Raw genomic sequence first — 21672 nt, forward strand, 5'->3', positions numbered from 1 at the left:
GAGCTTTATAAGGTGACTTCCTTTTTTAAAGACTCTTGGATATAACTTATTAAACCATACACAGTAATTAATTACATATGTTTTACATATATTTTTATCATTGATCTTCCTTATAAATGTAGTAGTTCTCAGTACACCATAAGGCACTGTGGCTCTCACTTTTAACACTGACTGTTTTTCTTTCAGTGCAAATCCAGCCTACCACGAATTACTGTTAACTGTCTTATGGTATGGTGTTGTCCACACGTCAGCACTTGTGAGGTGCACTGCTGCTAGAATGTTTGAGGTATGGGAACAAGGCTTCTGCTGGTTCAGATTATGATTTTCTTTGGAAGAGGGGGAAGGGGATGTTTAAAAAAGAAAAGCCTTTGCAAACTGTGCTATATTGATGTCTATTTCATGGCGTTGAACGGTATCTAGTTGTGGACTGTGTGATGGGGCAGAGATTTAGCTTTGACATATTAAGAATGTTTCCAGCCTTATTGGTTCCTTGGATGTTATTCTATTGTTAGTTCCATTTCTCAAATTTTCTTTTAAATCTTATTTTAATTCCCATCCTCTGTAAATGTTTCTAACTATATTTTTCTGTTACCGAGGTAAATGGCTACTAAACTAAACTAAAACAATGTAGGATATCTTTAAAGTTGTAAAAGATAGTTGGATTCATGAGTAGCACTGAAAAATCAGTTATTGCGATTATGGAAATATTTATTTTATTGATTCCTCCTAGTTCATTATTCCCTCACACATCATAGCTGGTATAACATCCCTATTCATTAACTGCCCATAGACTTATAAGAGAGAAGAGACTGTTGGTATAATTTAACTAGATTTTCTTAAATTGCCACCTACCCAAGTTAAGTAAGACAATTGAAATACCTGTCTTTTGTACCCATCATGGAGGAAATTATGTCATAGCCTGGTATGTTTATATATAGATATTTCTAGGACTTGTTTTTTTTTTTAAGATTTTATTTTTCCTTTTTCTCCCCAAAGCCCCCGAGTACACAGTTGTATATTTTAGTTGTGGGTCCCTCTAGTTGTGATAGGACTTGTTTTTGAGCACTAAAATTAGTTTAGAGTGTTTCTTCTTGCTCCTGAGTCTTGCCGTGGAGCCAGACTGCCTGGGCTTAGTGTGTCTCTGCCAATTGATGGCAAGGTCAGACTTCTGTGTGCCTTAGTTTCCTCATCTCCAAAATGAAGATGATAATAGGTATCCATCCCAAAGGATTTTTGTTAATAAGTGAATTAATACTTATAAAGCCCTTAATACAGTGTCTAGCACATAATAAGAGCATAATAAATGTTAACTATCATTATCGTTATTGTTGATTTTTAATCTATGCTGTCACTTCACAAAATAGTGTAATAGTTTAAGGAATATATATTTATTCAAACTAAAATTGTCCCTAATATGCATGTGATTCTTAAAATATCTTAAAGTATTTAGTTCCAGAGAAAGATTAGATAATTGAATACTTCCTGAATTTCAGAATTTTTCTACAGTTTAAGATAAATTGTAATTTAAAGGCTAGAGCACTTACCTATTTAAAATATATACCTTCTAAAACTTTTAAATATATAAAATAGATTTTTGAAATCTAAAAAAGTTCCATTGTTATCAGGAGATTGAAAATCCTCTGTCCATGTTATTCCTTCAGTTATTATAAATATTTGATTAAAAAAACTATAATCAAGTGTTCTTTGTCAAGGTGAATGCCAAATTAAAAATTCAGTTTGATGTCTAGTATAAATTACTTTGGGTATAAATAATTTTTGATTATTCAGTATGATAATAAAGAGTCATTACCATGAAAGAACAAAATCTTTCTTTAGCTCGTCCTTCCCCCAAAATGAAAAAGCATCCTTTTAAATGAAGAGCTCGTTCTTTAATGTACCCTCTTCATAGGATTTTATTCTAAGACCATAAAAGCAATTTCTTTCTCTTAAACCATTTGTTTCTAAAATGTATGTATGCATTGGTGAAGCATACCATACAAATGAAAATAAATAAGTAAAATGAAGCATCCTCCCTTTTATGTTTGTTTTGGGTTTTTCTGACCTTATTTCTTACACGTGGCTCTTGTCTGGTTCTGGCTTCTGTGTTGTGAGTGCTGGTCTGGAAACTATGCCTCTGCTTAAGCAGTTTTCTGTGTTCTCTCGGGTTGATTATGAACTTCTAAGTCTAATTTGAGAGACTTATTTCAATATTTTTTCAAGTTCATTTATGATAAAAAATTTTCACTGAGCATGCCAGTAAAAGTCATCAGGAAAAATTAAAGTTACATTTTTGTCAGGGACCCTTATTTTGTACAAAATTGTGTTAAAAGAATAAATATTTCATAAGACTTCTATGGATAGCAATACTATATTATTTATAGTTGTGCCTGCTTTCCCTCAAAATGAGTTAATTCAAAATAAAAATATAAAAAAAGGACATCTAAAATTAAAAAGAAAAAAATTTTGTAATGTGCGACCAGAAACTTGAAAAGAAAGTGAGAAATGGATATATCAGGAACATAATAGGAGTTACTTAGTGAAATTGAAACTGAATTTAGCTCTGAGTTTTCATACAGCAGGACTAAAAGGGGAAACCCAATCAATCATGTTATTCTCATCGTTAAATAAGACAGTGTATTACTTTTTGAAATAGTAAATTATTATTGAAATTGGTTTATAAAGAGACTTTATCATGTGACTCCTAGTGTAACATAATGGATTTCCCAAAAGATACGGAAAAGAACTTTATATAATGATTTCTTATATCAATCACAAGGAAATTAAGCATGTAACATTAGACGACAAGTCAAAAAAGGGATGGCCTTTTAAGACAATGTGACTGAGTCCATTTTCTAGCTCCACTTCTTATTGGCTCTGAAGCCCTGGACAAGTTACTTAACTTCTCTAACACTCAGTTTCTTCATCTGTTAAAACATTGATAATTGTACTTACCTCATCAGATTTTAAGATGAAATGCTATATCGTGTGTAAAGTGTGTAATAACTGGTACCTGTTAAATTTTGCTTTCTGATTTTCTAGCTTAATAAAGAAATTAAACTTAAAAATGCCAGAGCAATGAAAAATTAACTTGTCCCCTAGATTATCGTTTTTTTCTTAATGCTTTTTGGCTGGCACAAGATAACAGACATCAGGATACACTTTAGGATTCAAATCTAAGCTATCTTATTTATAAAATGATACAGAGAAGAAAGTTTTATTTAACAATATTTGAACTTTTTCCACTTATTTCTTTCTACAGGACGTCTGTAATGTTTAAGGTAGTAACAAAAGTTCTTTTGTCATTTTATTCCTACCTAATTATCCATGGTTTTTTATAAAAATTATTTTAGAATACTGAAATAGATTCTGAAGTGAATCAGTTGTTAAATGGCAATGCATTATTGTAAAACTAAGAATCTTTATATAAAGTGAGTTCTGCTCTCTCTGATGTGTTATGTAGGAGGAATGTGTTAACATATGCACACAGTTTTGGGTTTTCGTAACTGAAAATTCCATGGCATCTTCCATCTTCCATGAGGATTGTTCCATAGCAAGGTGAACAGATTGATTAGCATTTAGGATTAATTGGTGTTTACCTTCTGAAATTGAGAATGTAGGATTAGGATGTTACCCTTCTCTGTTGAGCTCATAAAATTCAGTAATTTTTATAAAAACAAAATACATACTGCTCAATATTGTTCTCTTGTTCTCCAGTTTAGGTTGCTAAATGAATCATTTATGATTAAATTATAGAGATGGGTCTGATTATGTTTTTTTTATTTGACCTTTTAGAGAAATGCAAAACAAAGAACTGTTTGTAGATGTTAACTACTTGGACCAGCCAAAAAAATTTTTTAATTAATAATTTCTTTTTCCAAATATATCACAAATCTTGTATCCTGGGAGTAGTCGTAATGATTAAACTCGCATTTCTCGAATGCCTAGCCTTTGTTAGACACAATATTTAAGTATACTGTGTGCAGTTAGTAGCACAATGATCCTTTAAGGTAGATGACAATATCACCGTTTTCAGATGAAAAAACTGAGTTTCAAGAGATTATGTAATATATCCAAGGCCACATAGCTAATAAAGGGAGAGCTAGAGTCTGAACCCAGATCTGATTCCCACATGTAATGCTTTCCAACGGCTGCATTGTGTCTCTGTGCCTCAAACAAGAAAGCTATATGATATAAAAGGTTGGGAATTTTTCTGTGCAGTTTGTAAATTTATTTCCTATAGAACAAGCAGAAGCAATATAGTGGTGGCTGCTAGCCATTTGCATTTGGTTTAAAAACAGTCTAGTTTGTACCTTATTGGTCATAATAAGATCACACCAGATTTGCTTAAAGAAATTTAACCATAGAACTCAGTATGTGTCTTCTTTTTAGCTTCTTTAAAAACAAAAGAAGAAGAAGAAGTAAGGTTTCTTTTAAATCACATATTAATTGAACATGGAAATTGCATAGACATTTGACCAAAAGTACAAACTGCCGTTGAATTTTCTGACAAATTCTGTTTTCGTGGACTGCTAGGCTATTTAAGCTTTACTTTCCTCCTAAGCATTCTCTGCCTTTATAAAGCACTCTAGTAGCAATATTTGCTTAGCTTCTAATTTTGGTTTTGCTTTTGTGTTTTCTCTCTTTCTCTTGGTTGTTCCTTTCTTCTTCCCGTGGCACTGTGTTTGCTCTTTCCATGCATCACCTGTGAATACCCCCTGTGCTGACCAATCAGCTGTTGGTGAAGGGGGTGAATGAAACTCTGGTAGCTCAGAGGGTTGTTCCTGCTCTCATTACTCTCTCCAGTGACCCTGAAATGTAAGTGCCATTCCTGCCTTTTATGTTCAGCATCCCTTCCAAAATGCGCCTGTCAAGAAATAACCATCAGCTTTTAAATTCATTGAAGAATATGTTTATCTCTTTAAAATAATAATATTGGATTGCTTACTTGGTTTAAACTTTGTCATATTACTATTCATGTATCCTTTTTTTTGGTCAACTTTCACAGTAAGCCTAATTTGGAGGCCATGTATTGAAAAATGTATATTAATAGTATTAGTCCTCAATAAACATTTCCAAAACTTAAAACATGCTGGTGGACTATTTCTTCCAAGCCAAGAAGGGATGCTCTGCTAATCTCACTAACGTTGTTACCAGTAAGTGTAGTGGCATGAACCAAAGGCTTAACATTTAATGTCTCGTATGGGTGACTAAACCAAGAAAGGCCAATGAGTCTGCCTGCCCATCCTCAGTCACAGCTAACCCAGTTCTCATTCCAGTTTACCAAACCATTTTTTATTGCATGTTGACTGGTTTACAGCTGACTCTTCGAGGCATGAGTGAAGCGTTAGTTGACAAGCGGGTTGCTCCGGCCCTTGTTACCTTGTCCAGTGATCCTGAATTGTGAGTTTCACAGACTGCGACCTTAAGTTATCCTGTCTGTCTTTTTGAGCATTCTTCTTGGTCTGCTTTTTTTTAATTTAATTTGTCATTGCTAGAGACTAATACAATATATTTACCTTGTACTTACTTTGATACACATTTTAATAATCATCAGCTTTTCATCTCAAAGAAAGTTTCAGTTTCTTTCTTTTTTTAATTCTAACAGCTCTGTCAGAATTGCTACAATTCCAGCCTTTGGCACTATTATGGAAACAGTTATTCAAAGAGAGGTAGGAAATTACTGAAATTTATATCTGTGTACTGTTGATGTGACAATAACGTGTTACCATACATGTATGCAGTGGTAGGGAGCAGGGAGCATCAGGTCTTCGTTTTATTTCTTAGTTATAGGCCAGAGGAGGATCTCAGTATTTGAAAACTTGATAGCCTACCCAAAGTATATTTTCATATCCTAAAGGAAATCTCTAGTCTTTCTTCTCAATTAGAAAATTAAGTATAAGCTGACTCTTAGATGTTCTATTTTAAGCCTACCTGGGTCTCGCAGTTTTGAATAATCCTTCAAACCAGATCACTTCCAAAGCCTTCTATTACCCAGTAGAGTTCTGGCCAGTCTACATAAATTCCTGATTGCCAGTTTGCACAGATTTGAAGATTGTTTTGCCGGATAACTTTAGGAACACAAACCTATCTCAGTTTCACAAATGGAGGCCAGTGGGGACTGTATTCTCATAACCGTCATTGATATCAAGCTGTAAGTTGTCTACTGGACTGGTATTATCTCATTGCAGCACACATCACTATGACAGACCCTCTGTCATGCGTGCTTCAGGAGATTACCAAGATCTTCCTCCCTGAAAGTGTATTTTGATTCTGAAACTGTGATTTAATTTCAAGTTTGTTAAGTTCTATCTGCAGCATTAAGACTCTTCTCAAAATTAGTATCAGAATTTCAGTCTTTGTTATCAAATTGGAAATGTCCTTATATAAATGAAAAACCCTGTAGATTAGAAGAGAAATTATTTGTGGACATATTACCTAGTCACTTAAATGGAAGACAAGGTTTTCCATCTAATAGACATTTTACCAAAAAAAAGAAAAGCCATTTTGTAAAATTTCTTTCTCATATGAATTTTTACAACAAAAATTATACATTTTTGTTAGTTATGGAAAGAAATGTTATCCATTTGTTCACTTATATATTTCACTGGTGAAGCAACAAAAAAAAAGCACATCATTCTGCAAAGCTTGCAGTCTTGGCAGAATTTCAACATGTTCTTAAATCCTAAAATAAAAATATCTTTTAGGGAAATGTGAGTAAGATATAAGTCATTAATGACTCATCGCTTTCCGAAGGTGAATAATTGGGTAACGTACACTATTAGTTTTAAAATTTATAGTTTAGATACAAAATCATTATAAACTTAGCTCCTTTCCCCTAAATGTTATGGGGTTTTTTCTTTTGTTTTTACAGTTTGTCATGGAATACTTGTATTTTTAAAAAACAAAAAATGAAGAATTAACAAGCATAAACAGCAATGTAAAACCTTTTCTGAGCCAAAGACTAAATAAGTACTTATTTAATTCCAAATTTCTACTATCATGTTGGTGTAAATCATTTGAATCCAATGCTGCGAGCTATGGTTAATGTGTATCTTTCTCTTTAACAACTCTACTCAATTTTTAATACTCTATAAAATAACTGTGCAATCTCCAATTTTAAGTTGCTGGAAAGAGTGAAAATGCAATTGGCTTCTTTCCTGGAAGATCCTCAATATCAAGACCAGTATTCTTTGCATACAGAGATCATAAAAACATTTGGTAGAGTTGGGCCTAATGCAGAACCAAGGTTCCGAGATGAGTGTAAGTTGCATTTTTCTACCTCTTTTTCCTGAATTATAATGTAAGATCAAAGCCAGAAGGTTCTCTGAGGATTTGTCTTGTGTTCAAGCCTTTCTACACTTTACCTTTCACATACTGAAAACTGAAAGTGAAAAAAGTTAGTTATTGTGAGTTGATCAGTATTACTGTTACTGGATGGTTTCTTAAACTATATACTGATTGCTGTAAGATATATGAAAAGTAACTCATAAACGCAATTTCAAGTTATTTTAAAAATATTTCTTAATAACTGTTAATTGCAAAATACTGTGCTGCCTTACACTTAAAGCTTATTTTTTATTTTTAAGGAAATTTCTATCTGTTTCTAGACATGGTCTCATGAAAAATATGCATTTCTCCCACTTAGGATGCCTTTTGGCTGTGATACATCATTTTGTTAATTCACCACTTGTGGATTTGCTACATGGTCTGGTGATTATCTGCTAAAGCATTTTCTCTAGTTTCTATAGTATCTCTTTTACTGTGGGCCTCAACCTTTATGACAACAGTTTCTTTGGTTAGCATCAAAGCATTGCATCAAAGTTATTGCATATCTAGCCTGGTGATTTTAAGATAAGAGTCATCAACAAAAAATATTGCTAGGATTTGGACTGCAGTGTCCAGAAGGTCTGGTGAGGGCATGAACACTTATCAAGCTACAGAAACAGAATCACAAGATCATTTTTCAACCAATAATAGTGTTGGTAAAATGAGGAGAAAATAACAATATTTCATAATTAGTTAACAGAAAAAGGTTTGGTATTTTAGTTAGCAATAGGGATAGTTGCACATGTTGTAACATCACATTTACAGATGATACTAGTAAAAACTCTGAAGGTGTTTTGACTAACTTTCTTGAGGCTGTAATTGCTCTGAAGAGAGGAGAATAAGTCTTTGCTCCTGGAAATAGGCTAAATAGGCAATGGATCTTTGGTGTGTGTCATGTTGTTGAGTTAATACCCTTCTAGAACATGATCTAGCCTTTTTATGTACATTCAAAAGAAGGATTTAGGGGCCAGCCAGGTGGTGTAGTGGTTAAGTTCCCACGCTCTACTTCAGTGGCCTGGGGTTCACGGGTTCAGATCCTGGGCACAGACCTACAACACCGCTCATCAAGCCATGTTGTGGTAGTGTCCCATGTAGAAAAAATAGGGGAAGACTGGCACAGATGTTAGCTCAGCAACAATCTTCCTCAAGCAAAAAGAAGAAGATTGGCAACAGATGTTAGCTCAAGACCAATCTTCCTCACCAAAAAAAAAGAAGAAGAAAAGAAAAGAGATTTTTGTGTCACAGAGAAGAAAGAAATTTTCTTTTCATAATGGTCCTAAAATAACGATTAAAGATTGGCTTGGGAAAAGATTGGGGATAGAAGTTTCTGCTGCTTGAATAGGTGTAGTAAACTATTATCCCTGAAGCCTTCTACAACTTGTATGCCTGCAAGTATGTCTTATACAGTCTTCTTTCACATTCTGGCACAACCAGACTTTTTTTTTTTTTTTCAAAGATTGGCACCTGAGCTAACATGTGTTGCCAGTCTTTTTTTCTTCTTCTTCTTCTTTTCCCCAAAGCACCCCCAGTACGTAGTTGTATATTCTAGTTGTAGGTCCTTCTGGCTGTGCTATGTGGGATGCCCCCTCAGCGTGGCTTGATAAACAGCGCTAGGTTCCCACCCAGGATCCAAACTGGCGAAACCCTGGGCCACCGAAGCAGAGTGCGCAAACTTAACCACTCGGCCACAGGGCTGGCCCCAGAGACTTTTTTTTAAGACAAAATTTTTTACTTTTTCTTTTGTACTTACTACCCAGTCAGTTGGCATCCATTTTGCTTTAAAACATTAGCCTGAGGAATTTAATGTCCTGTATTAATCAGATTAATGGTAAATAAAATAGAACCCATAGTGACAAGGATGCTATATTGTTATACATCCGTATTTATAGACAATTCCCTTTAGGAGTTCAGAGGAAGGACAGAAAATTGCTGGGTGGTGAAGTCTTCCTTGGAGTGGTAGTTTGGATATTTGTCCCTCTGCTTCTTAACTAATAAAGGACACTGGTTCTTTCAGTGGCCTTTTTTCTTTTCCAGTTCTTAGTTATCACAGAACCTTTTGGTCTCGACTTTATTTCAGGGCCATTTGTTTTATCTGGAACATGGTACAGTTGTTTTTTGTTTTCAGCTTTTTTACTTTATAAGACTCTCTCAAAGTGTTCAGTCCTACCTTGGAGATTTTCTAACCTGGTAGTTTTCCATTTCAGATTATTTTTTTCGAAGTTCCTTTTTCCAGACCTGAGCCCATTTATAAAAGGAGAGGACAAGATTCACTTTACTTTGGCTGTTGGCTGTACCCCAGAATATTTTTTGAAAGTTTATTGAAATCTAGTTTTATAAAGTCTCCTATTGATTTATCTTTATTTTGTTTGCAGTTTTGAATCTTTGTCCAATCTGCTCTTAAGAGAAAGGCTTCTGCAATGGCTTTATGTTGTGTATTTCCTATTTTCCTTGCCCACTGAAGGTCAGTTTTAGAAGTATGCACATCTAGGTTATTAAATCTTCTCCTAGTCTTTAATATCCTACTACTTTTAACCATCTTCATCTGAGGGGTTAACAATTAAGGGAATTAATTGCTATAGATGTGTATAATGAAATGGTGAACTCTGTAGTAAATATCCATCTGTTTCCTGAGATTTAGGAAGATCCTTTATGGTAGCCTTTAACCGGCTCTAGTCTTGAATTTCAACTAACTTCTATAGATTATTTTCTAGTTAAGCAATTTTAAAGGGATATCGTGCAGGGTGATTGTTGAGTTTCTGAGAAAAACATTGAGGGAAGGATTGCTTGTATAGGAGGTCAGAGAAGGAGCAGAAGGAATAAAGAAGCCATGCGTGAATAGATAAAGTGCAAGGAAGCTAAGTTTCAAAAGGTTTGGGCATAAATGGACTAGAGAATCTCAGAGAGACTATCTTAGAGTCACCATTCTGTTGAGGCCTCCGCATGTCAATTAATGAATTGGAATTTTAATGAATTCATTGGAAAGTCAATGAATGTTTGGAGTTTTTGTCTCCTAATTTGTTTTAGAGCTCTTCTTAAGTATATTGTTATTAATTTTGACAAATCTAAAAGACTGCTGAAAAAAGGCCATGGTTAACCTAAGTTTTTTTGGGGGTTTTTCCACTTACTAAGGTAAGCATAAAAGTTGTGATTATAGCATCGATTTATTTAGGAAGCAGGAATTTTTCTAAGAGGAGACTGTGTATATGCTTTATGTATGTATATGCTTTAACATATACAAACTCAATGCAAATGTTAATGAGGTCACTACAGTTGGTAAGAATTATGTGCTCATGAATGGTGTTTTGGATTCTCCAATCAAGCAGAGACTAGAAAGGAGCCATGTGATCAACAACGTGGTAATCACTGACCCTGGAGCCATTTCTCCAAGGAATCCTAGTTTTAGTAGGAAATAGTATTTAGAAAACAGAATCTTAGGCACTAGGAGTGCTCATTCCCGCTGAATTGGTTGCTGTTTCTTAGGCCATCGCTTTTATTTTAGCAGTAGGTTGTCTATATTTTTGAAATTTTATATTATTCATTGAGATATAAGATATTAAGCCCATTGAGTGACTTGAAAACTCTGCCATCAATACTATTTGACATTGGTCTTTCCTAAGAATTTGAGAAACTAAAGCTAATAATATTTTTATGAAGGAGTGAAATAATTTGTTGTTGAAAAAGAATAAATGTACTATATTTATCTTTTGTTTAATAGCAATGGTAAGACCTAGTTTTTCATAAAGAAACTTATTTGTAAAACTAATAACAACACAAAAGGTAGATTGTTTGTGTTTGTTTATTTGGTTTTCATTTTTTAAATTGGGGAATTGAATTGCCGGGGAATTACCGGCCAGGGTAAATGGCCGGTGTATATCTTCATGATTAGGTTAGAATGACAGTGCTATAATATGTTTCTCCCAAATCCCAGAACACTTTTTCTTCTGAAAAATGTACTTTCTCTCTAGTAAGAAAAAGCAAGCATAGGATGTGGTAATCTTTTGAAATCATCTAGAATTAAAATGAAATTTTATAAATTAATGAATTCTTTTTAAAATGTATGAGTGTTGTGAGTGCGTGTTTTAGATAAAAATGTAACCATTTCTTTTTCTTTTTCCAGTTGTTATACCACATTTGCATAAGTTAGCCTTGGTAAACAACTTACAAATTGTGGATTCTAAAAGACTGGATATTGCTACTCATCTTTTCGAAGCTTACAGTGCACTTTCCTGTTGCTGTATCCTTGTTTTATTAATGTGTATCTGTATTTATATAACCAGTCTTACAGTGAACCTCAGTGGTTAAAGGTTGAGAAGTAGAATTTTTTTTCCAACTTACTTACATAAAGATTATAGAAAACTAAAAATTTGATTTGCCCCCTCCTTATTCAAGCCATCTCATAATTTTAAAGATAATTTTAAGTCCTCTATGCTTATATGTTCTGTAGTTTTGAAAACATCCACAGATTTGATCTGTGTTAATTAGCTCTATAACTGAACAAGAAATGAGTTATAGCTGAGGCTTTTGTTAATCAAAAAGAAGTCTTGTATGTGTCCTGTTTAACCATCTTTCTCCAGTGGAATACTCTGAACATCTCTTGGAGAGATATCACTCATTGAAGAAATATAGGGCCAGCATGGCTAATCTTCCCCAGTGATGGTAGAACTGGAGGAAAACTCAGAGATCATCTAACCCATGTCAACCACTGCATTTTATAAATGATTAAACTAAAGTTTGAAGACATTGGTGACTTCTGTTTCTTGTAGTTAAAAGAGAAACTGTGACTAGAACAATGAACTTTAGCTATCCTGTTAAATATTCTCTTTACTATCCTAGGCCTGCTAAAATAAAACTAAGAAGGAAGTAAAGATAAAGGTGGGCAGAGTAAACTCCAGCTTCCAGGCTCTCCCATTAAAAGGCCAAAGAGTTCAAGAAAGGGGAAATAAGAGACTCAAAAAGGAGTGAAAGGCTGAACACTCAAATAGAACTATAAAAGTTCATGCTAGACAGCATAATCAGAGAATTATGATTATGATAAAAAAAAAAAAGACAGTAGAGTGAGCTTCTTAGTGATTCATAGGAGAAAATAGAGGACAAAGGAAGTGTTTCAGGATTAACATTGATGGTTTCACATTGTGATATACCAGTTTGAAGTAATAAGCAAAGTGAACAGGTAGTTTTAAATGAGATAAATATCTTCCAAAACACCACTGACACTCATTCATACTGAATTCTTAACTGGAATGGCCCAATAGGAGGTTATTTTTGTTTAGAATAATCAAATAGGGAAAGTAGGAACGTAGAGCTGTTAAGGAGCTATGTGTCCTTTTAGAAATGTTAAAACTTGAAGTTGGATGCATGGTTGAGAGCATTTCATTTTGGGAATCTACTACAAATTACCTATTCATGTGGAGGATAGAAGCCATTTTTTTATAATATAGATTATAAAGTGGGCAGAGACACCATATTTTTATGATTCTGTACCTCAAGTATCCATGTGTCTTCTATAAATTTAATTCCACTAAAAGCAGAACTTATTATCATTCCTGATTTATCTTGTTGGCATTTTCAACTTAGAGAAGATAGAGGAAGCAAAAAGAGGAAGTTATATTCTGAATTAGCAAGGAAGAACTCTTCAGTAATGCAGAAGTGACAGGACCCTTATAAGAAAGTAATAATGGCATGTCAGAATTTCTATTTCAAAGAAAGAAAACATTGGTATGGTTATACCTGTTCCCTAGACTTTATGAAAGTAGATGTTTAAAAACTTAAGTGAAAAGTCGTGTATAATCTTATATAGCAGGGAGTTTCTAAAGGAACATGCCTCAAGGAAAATGGGAAGGTCAAAAGATCAAAAATTTTAGCTCTGTGAAACCAAGTTTTCCAAGTGGGCAAGGCAGTGGTTTCTAAAGAGCTTAGAAGTCTGTATAGAAGGAATATTATTGTGTGTTTAGGTATGCACAGAATATTACTAGAGTAAATACAGTAAAAAATCTTTACACCAATACAGCAAGGGGAAGAATCATCTTAACAATAGACCTTGTTCAAGTATTAAGAGTGTTCTACGTGAGTCACAGCTTCTACTTGTGTCAACAGGGTGGTGCAGCCGCTAATAAAATCACATTGTCCAAGTCTGTTCTGCTGTTCCATTGTGTTCTGAGCTAATAGAACACAAGAGTATTCCTTTTCGCACTGACATTATATTTTAGTAGGAACATAGAAGACATATAAGGTTTAACATTCAGCATAGTAACAAGTCAAGAAATCATGTTTAAGAAAAATTTAAAGGAATTTGGTTTAACCTGGAGAAGAAATGGCTTAGGGATGAAAAGATAATTTGAAAATTATTTTAAAAGTTGTTATATAGAAGAAAGTTAGGCACACTTTTGTGTAACTAAGGTGCAGAAGTCACAGAGGGGCTGATTTTGTTTATAAGAAAACTTTCAAATGGAGCTATCTAAAAATGCAGTGATCTCTCTTATGGAACTGTAAATGTCCTGTCATTGTTAGCAGTCCGAGGCCTTATGACCATCATTCACAGATGAGGTAGAGGTGACTCCTAATATCAGATAAGACTAAATGACCTCTCAGTTTCCAGCCCTTAAGAAAGATTGTGTGGTTCCATGGGGAAATGGTCGGACCAAACAGTGAGTAGAAAGAGAGGAGGAGAGTGACTTCCCTCTCACCTCCACATAAGGCCATCTTTAGCTTTTCAGTCCATCCCCGTATTTCCCTAGATCAGACTCCTGACTGCTTCTCGAAAGGTCACTCACAGATGTGTCTTGGTGATGCTTTCCCCATATCTAGAAAGCCAAACTGTATAACCCTTAGATCACAGCCCTCTATAGGGATTTGGTTCAACCAAATGATGTCTATATTTTTAAACTGCCTATTTATATGTCACTTATTATAGGAGCCTTGTTTACAAACAATATTTATAACTCTATTTTCATGGCAGTAGATATAATTATTTTTTTTGCTTAATGAAATTCATTGTAATTTTTTTTTCAGAAAGACTAATTAACTCAACTTTATAAAGGAAGTCATTTACTGGCATTTTTAACTCTAATATAGTGTAATATGAAATAAGAATTTTTTTAATGGCAGAAAACTATGATAAGGTGAGAATTGATATGAATAAACAAGGTGAACTGTTTCCTTGAGAAGTATATCTGCTTTTCTGATTCTTTTGAATGTCAAAATAATGAGCTAAAACTCAAAGATGACTGGGAAATATAAGTAGTACTAAACTTCTATTATTACAGTAAAACCTCTCTTACCCAATTCAGTCAGGACCAGTAGTAGGTCAGTTTAACGGGATGGTTAAAGCAAGAAGTTAGGAAAATAGTATATACCTAAGATAACTTATTTTAACTTAAAATACGTAAGTGTATTTTCTTTTACCAACCTTTTGGTGTAGGACTGAGTCCCTTCTTTTGTGTGAATCTGCCGATTAGAGTTAAACATCATTTTTGTTAGATAAACCACATCCAGAGTATAATTGTCTATGATTTTCAGTTTAAGTTTCTTTAAAGAGGATCCAGAAACATTTCTGATACTAGGTATAGAATTTTTCTAGATTTTTATTTTTTTCCTAATTTTTTACAGTTGTCTCACATATACATAATTAACAATGTTTTAAGCAACTGGACCTCATCGGTTTTTTCCAAAACTTTCAACTTGGTTGTCTTAATTAATTTTCTTACTTTACATACTCATTTAAACATCCACTTATGGGCTGGCCCGGTGGCGCAGGAGTTAAGTTCACACGTTCCACTTCTCGGTGGCCCGGGGTTCGCTGGTTGGGATCCCGGGTGCGGACATGGCACCTCTTGGCACGCCACGCTGGGGTAGGTGTCCCACGTATAAAGTAGAGGAAGTTGGACACGGATGTTAGCTCAGGGCCAGGCTTCCTCAGCAAAAAAAGAGGAGGACTGGCAGTAGTTAGCTCAGGGCTAATCTACCTCAAAAAAAAATAATTAATTAAAAAAAATAATAAAATAAACATCCAATTAAATTGTATAATTTAGTTTTCATGCCCATTATTTCATATGCTTATATAACATGTTATTAAATTATGTAATGTTCAATAATAAATACCATTGACATAAAGAGATTTTTAGGACTAAACACAGTTGACTCTTGATAAGTAACTAACAACAAATGAAAATCATGCTTGAGGGAAGCCTGTTTCCTCTAAGCCATCAGCATGCCATAGGTATCATCTAAGAGCTGCTGCTTTTATATTCTTCCGTTGTTCTGTTGGACATACCGGTTTGTTTTTTAAGTCCCTTAACTACTTTGTCTCAAGTCATTTCAGAGGATTTAATGGTTAATCACTTTTTACCTGGTCTCAGATGTTTACGGATTGACATGGAACATCTTTCTCCAGAACATGAGGTAAGCTACCGTGATGATTAAGCAGCTGTGGTTATCAGTGCTGTGTTTGTATGTTTTAATATCTCCTATGGAGACTTCCGTTCCTCATTATGTGAGGCTTGATTATGATACACTGTGCTTAATTTTTTGAAATCTACTTCAGTGTCATTTTATGGATTTATTTACTAGTTATGAGATCTTGAGCAACTCCTTTAACATCTTTGAGCCTCTGTTTAATTCTCTATAGTAGGGATAATGTACTCTCCTTCACTGAATAGAGTTGAATCAGATAATGTACATGAAATGCTTTTATCTGTAAAATGTTATACAATGTTATCTCTGACAATCAGCTTTCTTAGAAGCAAAGTTTCTATTTTCTGTCACCATTTCCTCCTAACTCTTCCATTCTGTTTGTCTTCTTGTTTCTTCCAAAACCCTGCTTATCATTTATTTCCTATTCTATATCTTCAACCTGTTTTTCTACCAACTTTTCTTTAACCTATTATCATGTTCAAATCCCCCCTCCTAAATGAAACAAAACAAAATCAAAATCTTCCCTTCGTCCTTGCCCTAAACCTCTTTTTCCTCCTGGTAGTCTACATTCACTCTCTCAACTTGCACACTCTCTGTTGTTATGTCGTATTCACCACCATCACACTAATCGAATGAAACCGCGGTCCCTAAGATCACTGGTAATTAAAGTGCTACACTCAAAGGACACTTTTCAGACCTGATAGGAGTTTATAGCAGTGCATACCCTTTTCATCCATAATCTCTGTCAACACTTAGCATTCTTAGACTTTTTAATTTGGTGGATATAAAATGGTATCTCATATGGTTTTCATTTCCACTTCTCCAATGATTGTCAAACTTGAGCATTGTTTGTGTGTTTACTGACTAGTTGTGTTCTTCAGCAAACTCTGTTTAGGGGTCAGCCCTGTGACCTAGTGGTTAAGTTTGGCACAGTCCACTTCAGTGGCCCAGGTTCAGTTCCCAGGTGCAGCAGACCTACACCACTCAGCAGCCATGCTGTGGCAGTGACCCACTTACAAAAGAGAGGAAGATTGGCACAGATGTTAGCTCAGGGTGAATCTTCTTCAGAAAAAAGAAAAAAAATGTTACACTTTCTGCCCATTTTTCATTTCAGTTGTCTTTTTTCCTATTACTTCTTCAAAGTTTGTTGTATATTTGAGTACCAGTATTTTGTCAGTTTTGTGTTTCATGAATATCTTTTCCAATTTGTGATGTCTTTTCATATTCCTGGCCCCTTTGAACACTGATTCTTAATTTTTTAATAGTCAAATTGATCATTTGTAAAAGACATCTGTACTTTCTTCAAAAATGTTTAAAGTTGTATTTTCACATTAAAATTCTTAATCCACCTAGAATTGGTTTTTATATATGGTGTGAGGTAGCAGTCCAATTACATTTTTTTCCATATGGATAACCAGTTGTTCCATTACTGTTTGTTGAACAATACATCGTGTCTATACTGATTGGCAGTGACACCTCTATCATATATGGAGTTTCCATATATGCATGTGTTTATCATTAGGGAACATTGTTTTCCACTGGTCTCTTGGTCAATTATTATAACAATGGTACACTGTCTTTATTTTAATTGCCTTGTTAAAAAGTCCTAATGTCTAATAAGACAAGTCCAACACCCTGTCCTTTCATTATAACTATTCATGACCCTTAGCTTTTTCCTGTAAATGTTAGTATTATCTTGTCAGATTCCAAGAAAGATCTCATTCAGATTCTGATTGAAATTGAACTGATTCTATAAATTAATTTGAGGAGACATCATCTTCATGATTTTGAATCTTCCTGTCCAGAATATACTATATCATACATTTATTTAGATCTCTTTTAATGCCTTTCAGTAAAGTTTTATAATTTCTTTCAAAAAAAAGTGACACCTTATATCTATAATGTTATAATGCTACCTTTTCAGGATTATATATTTTTTAACCCTTCTTTGCTGGTATATAGAAATACATATAACTTGTATGTTGAATTTATATCTGGCCAACTTGAGAACTTTATTATTAATTTTAATAGTAAAATGTCTCTGAATTTTTTTGAGTATGTTTTATGTGTAGGAAAGTCACCTGCAAATAATGTTTTCTTTTCTAATACTTTTACTTTGTTTTTTCCCTTTGTCTTATTGTGGGATCTATATTGCTGTCCCTTTTTCACTTCTGATATTGTTATTTTGTTTCTTACTTTCTTTTTAAAACAGTTTTGATAGGAATTTATCAATTTTATTAATCTTTTCAAATATTGAACTTTAGCTATGTTGATTTTTCTCAATTTGTTTCCTGTGTCATTGATTTCTATTTTCATCTTTATTTCCTTCTGCTTTCTTTAGGTTTGATTTTTTTCTCCTTCTCTAACTCCCTAAGGAGGAAGCTTAGATTATTTACTTGTTAACTTTTCTTTTCTGATACATGAATTTAAGTCTGGTATTCCTTTGGCCACATCCCATGCATTAGCTGTGTTGTATCTTTGTTATCATTCAGTTCAAACTAGATTCTCATTTCCATTATTTCTTTCTGGATCCATGGATTTTATTTAAAAGGTAAAGGTAGTTAATTTTCTGACTCAGTTCTCCTATATTTGTATCAGTTTTCTGTGATCTGCTTTTCTATCAGCTATTGAAAGACGTGTTAAAGTTATGATTGGGAATTGTCTATTTCTCCTTTTAGGTTTTCAATTTTTGTTTTGTATATTTTATAGATGCCCTTTATCAAGTTAAGTTCCCTTTTATTGCTAGTTGGTCGAGTATTTTTATCATGAAGGGGTGTTGGATATTGTCAAGTGTTTTTTCTCATCAGTTGAGGTGATCGCATGGTTATCGTTTTTTTTCTCTTGATACAATGTTTTATATTAATGGATTTTTGGATGTTAAACCAACCTTTGCATTCCTGCAATAAATGTCACTTATTTATGGTGTATAATTCCTTTTATGTGAAGTTGGATTTGGTTTGCTAGTATTCTGTTGAGGATTTTTGTATCCAAGATGGAGGCTAAGTCTGTAGGATAGAACAAACAAGAAGCAAGCCTTATTTCACCACCCTCCGTTAGTGTAGGGTGGGACTGAAAATGGTGGGGGGGGGGGTTAAAAGTCTTTAAAAGGATCAGACTCCCAGATTCCTTTTCCAACCTTGATGAAAGATTGGGGCTTTGCTTTCTAGACTTGGGAGATCAGGCATAGCTGAGAGCAGGAATGAGCTGCTATACTGAATAAAGGGAAATTAGGTGAAGGCATAGTTAGTGATTAGAAACCTCAATACCTTTCCCCTTCTTGACTCCAAGAATGCTGGCAGCCAGGATTATACCCGAAGGGGAAAAAGATTGACAAAGTTGGGTTTGTGCCAGATTCACCTTAAAGTTAAGTTACTCTCATATATGAGGAGATTCTAATCAGCATTTTAGTGCCCCAGTCTTTGATGGACATCACAAGATCACCAACCATTTGAGAAATGGATTCTAACCTCAAAGACAGATGAAAACGTATACACAAGAAAGAACATACTGGAGGAAACAGAGACAGTGCCAGGAGCAGAAGAAAAAATACAAAAAACTCTCCCAAAAAACAGTAAAGGAAAAAATAGCCAAACAAACAAGATATATAATCTGTTAGATGAGAGAGAGCAGGAAAACAGAAAATAATCAAAAAAGTTAGTTAACCTAGGAGATGTCACATGCATATGAAGAAAGTCCCACTCTCTCAGAATAATAACCAGAGTTCTTACTGTAATGTGAAAGGCTCTAGAGGGTCGAGCCCCTCTCCTCCTTTACATCTCAGGCCTGGTCTTCTACCCTCTCCCTTGCTCACTCTGCACCCACCACTCTGGCCGCCTTCCTTAAAACATGATAGACATACTCCCACTTACACCCTTAATTCAACCTCTTCCCAGTGTCTAAAACACTTACTCCTCATCTCCTTCAGATTCTGGCTTAAATGTCATCTTCTCCATGAAGCCTGCTCTGAACACCTCCATGTAAATTACAACATTCTTCCCTTTGGCTCCTGGTACCCCTTATCTTACTCAGTGTTCTTTCCAAAGCCCTTATCACCTTCTAATATATAATTTACCTGTTTTTTGTGTTCATTGTCCAGAACATAAGAACATAAACGCTCCACAAGGAGGGAACCTTATCTTTTTTATTTTCCTCATCTTCTGTGTCTAAAAAAGTGTCTAACACATAGTAGGTGACCATAAATATTTGTTGTTTAGTGACCTCCATACCCAAACATGGGCCAAGAATATACCAGAGGGCCATTTGGTTTCTGGTGTGGTTGCCAGCAATTGGAGCAGCAGCTGAAATCCCTCTGCCCTTTCCATTACTAACTCAGTCTCCCTGCAGGAATTATGTTAACTCTCAGACACCCGTTGTACCCCTGAGTATATTTTAGTAGCCACAGACATATATGGTCTCTGCTCTAGACATTAAAATAGAGCATCTTGCTGTTTACAACCTGGGAAAAGCAAAGGGACATGGGATAGAACAGCTTTTACTGGGAAAATATGTCTGTGACTATGGTATGTGTATATGTTAATTGTATAGATGTATATAAATTTTACTTTTACCATTAGATGGTGGGGAAAGCTAAGGGGGAATGGGAGTCAGATTTAGAAAGAAGGTTAGTGAAAATCAAAATGACTTAAGTTACATGATTGAGATCTTTTAAAGCAATCTCTCTACCTAGTCTAGTAATCTACCATGAATTCCTTTAACAAAGTAATTGCCAAAACTTTAAATTTTTAATTAATATGTTAGCTTATGGGAATATTAAAAATTCAATTAAAAAGTTTAAACCATAGTATTTTACTATATAAACTGTATTTTACTAAAGTCAATTTTTTTTAATCAGGTTATTTTAACTTCCATGATAAAAGAATGTGAACAAAAAGTAGAGAACAAGACTGTCCAAGAGCCTCAAGGGTAAGACATTAATTTTTTTTTAAGGCTTCATGTTAACCTGAATTTCTCTGTCTCAGTTTTCCATTTAGACATTTAGACATTCCATTTAGACTGCATTTCCATTGTAGTCAGTTATTTGGAAGATAAGAAAATTTTTTAAATTGGCAGTTTTCAAATGCTAGTCCATAAACCATCTGCATCAGAATTATCTGGGGAATTTAAAATTCAGGTCTCTACCCCATGCTCTGTGCCCTCCTCTCAACATTCTGATTCAGTTCAGGGATCTATATATTTAAAAGCTTCCAAAGAGATTCTGGTATGTAGCCAGATTTAAGAATCACTGGTCAAAATAGCTGGAGATTTGTGACATGAGTTATAAGATGTAACTTGATTCACTGAATAAAGGATTATAAACTTGTGAATGTTCTAGTCACATGCTTCTAACCAAACTAGTTAGAATTCAAAGATTCAGTGAAATTAAAATATGAACATAGATATAAAAGAATAAACTTGGGCATTTCAGGGGAGGAGGTAATTTACAAATAGATTTTGTGTACTTTAATTCTTGCTGAAGTAACCTTGAGTAGTTAATCTTAAATGGACTCAGTTGGGCATAAAAAGCTCAAATGTGTTTCTTTATAAAGCTGACTAACAGGAAAAACTGTTTCGTCTGAGCCGTCTAGGTACACATACACACACTTCACACCCCCAAACACCCCACCCGCCTCCCCACACACACAGAGTGTTTTGCCTCTTACTATGTGTCACAACTCTTTCTTTGGCCTCCTAGAATGGTAAGAGCTCTTCTACCATTTTAGCCATGGAAATTTAAAACAATAAAAATACTTTGATAGGTTTCTTTTCTGAACACAAAACTGTAAAATTAACACCAAAGTAAATCATTCTGTCCATTTGTCATACATTAAGATTATTTGGTGCCTTATTAGTTGAAAATGTGAAAGGTTTTGGAACGAAATTGAGAAAAATTCTATGTGAAAGCTTTCACATATAATCCACATCCTTAATTAAGCCTTG

General features: G+C 34.4%; 1 protein-coding gene across 26 annotated transcripts in view; it reads left to right on the forward strand.

Moving 5' to 3' along the window:
- RELCH (RAB11 binding and LisH domain, coiled-coil and HEAT repeat containing) overlaps positions 1 to 21672 on the forward strand; it is a 114728-nt gene that overhangs the window by 85208 nt on the left and 7848 nt on the right. For 14 of the 26 annotated variants that reach the window (XM_070221135.1, XM_014727837.3, XM_005612967.4 and 11 more), the window contains 7 exons: positions 187 to 286; positions 4733 to 4815; positions 5606 to 5669; positions 7122 to 7260; positions 11444 to 11560; positions 15635 to 15723; positions 20588 to 20658. In XM_070221135.1, coding sequence (XP_070077236.1) covers positions 187 to 286; positions 4733 to 4815; positions 5606 to 5669; positions 7122 to 7260; positions 11444 to 11560; positions 15635 to 15723; positions 20588 to 20658 — 663 coding nt within the window. Of the gene's footprint in view, positions 1 to 186; positions 287 to 4732; positions 4816 to 5317; positions 5401 to 5605; positions 5670 to 7121; positions 7261 to 11443; positions 11561 to 15634; positions 15724 to 20587; positions 20659 to 21672 lie in introns of all 26 variants that reach the window. The other 12 variants (XM_001490084.6, XM_070221132.1, XM_070221122.1 and 9 more) reach the window with 3 other exon arrangements.

Source organism: Equus caballus, chromosome 8 (assembly GCF_041296265.1).
Source record: "Equus caballus isolate H_3958 breed thoroughbred chromosome 8, TB-T2T, whole genome shotgun sequence".
Lineage (NCBI taxonomy): Eukaryota > Metazoa > Chordata > Mammalia > Perissodactyla > Equidae > Equus > Equus caballus.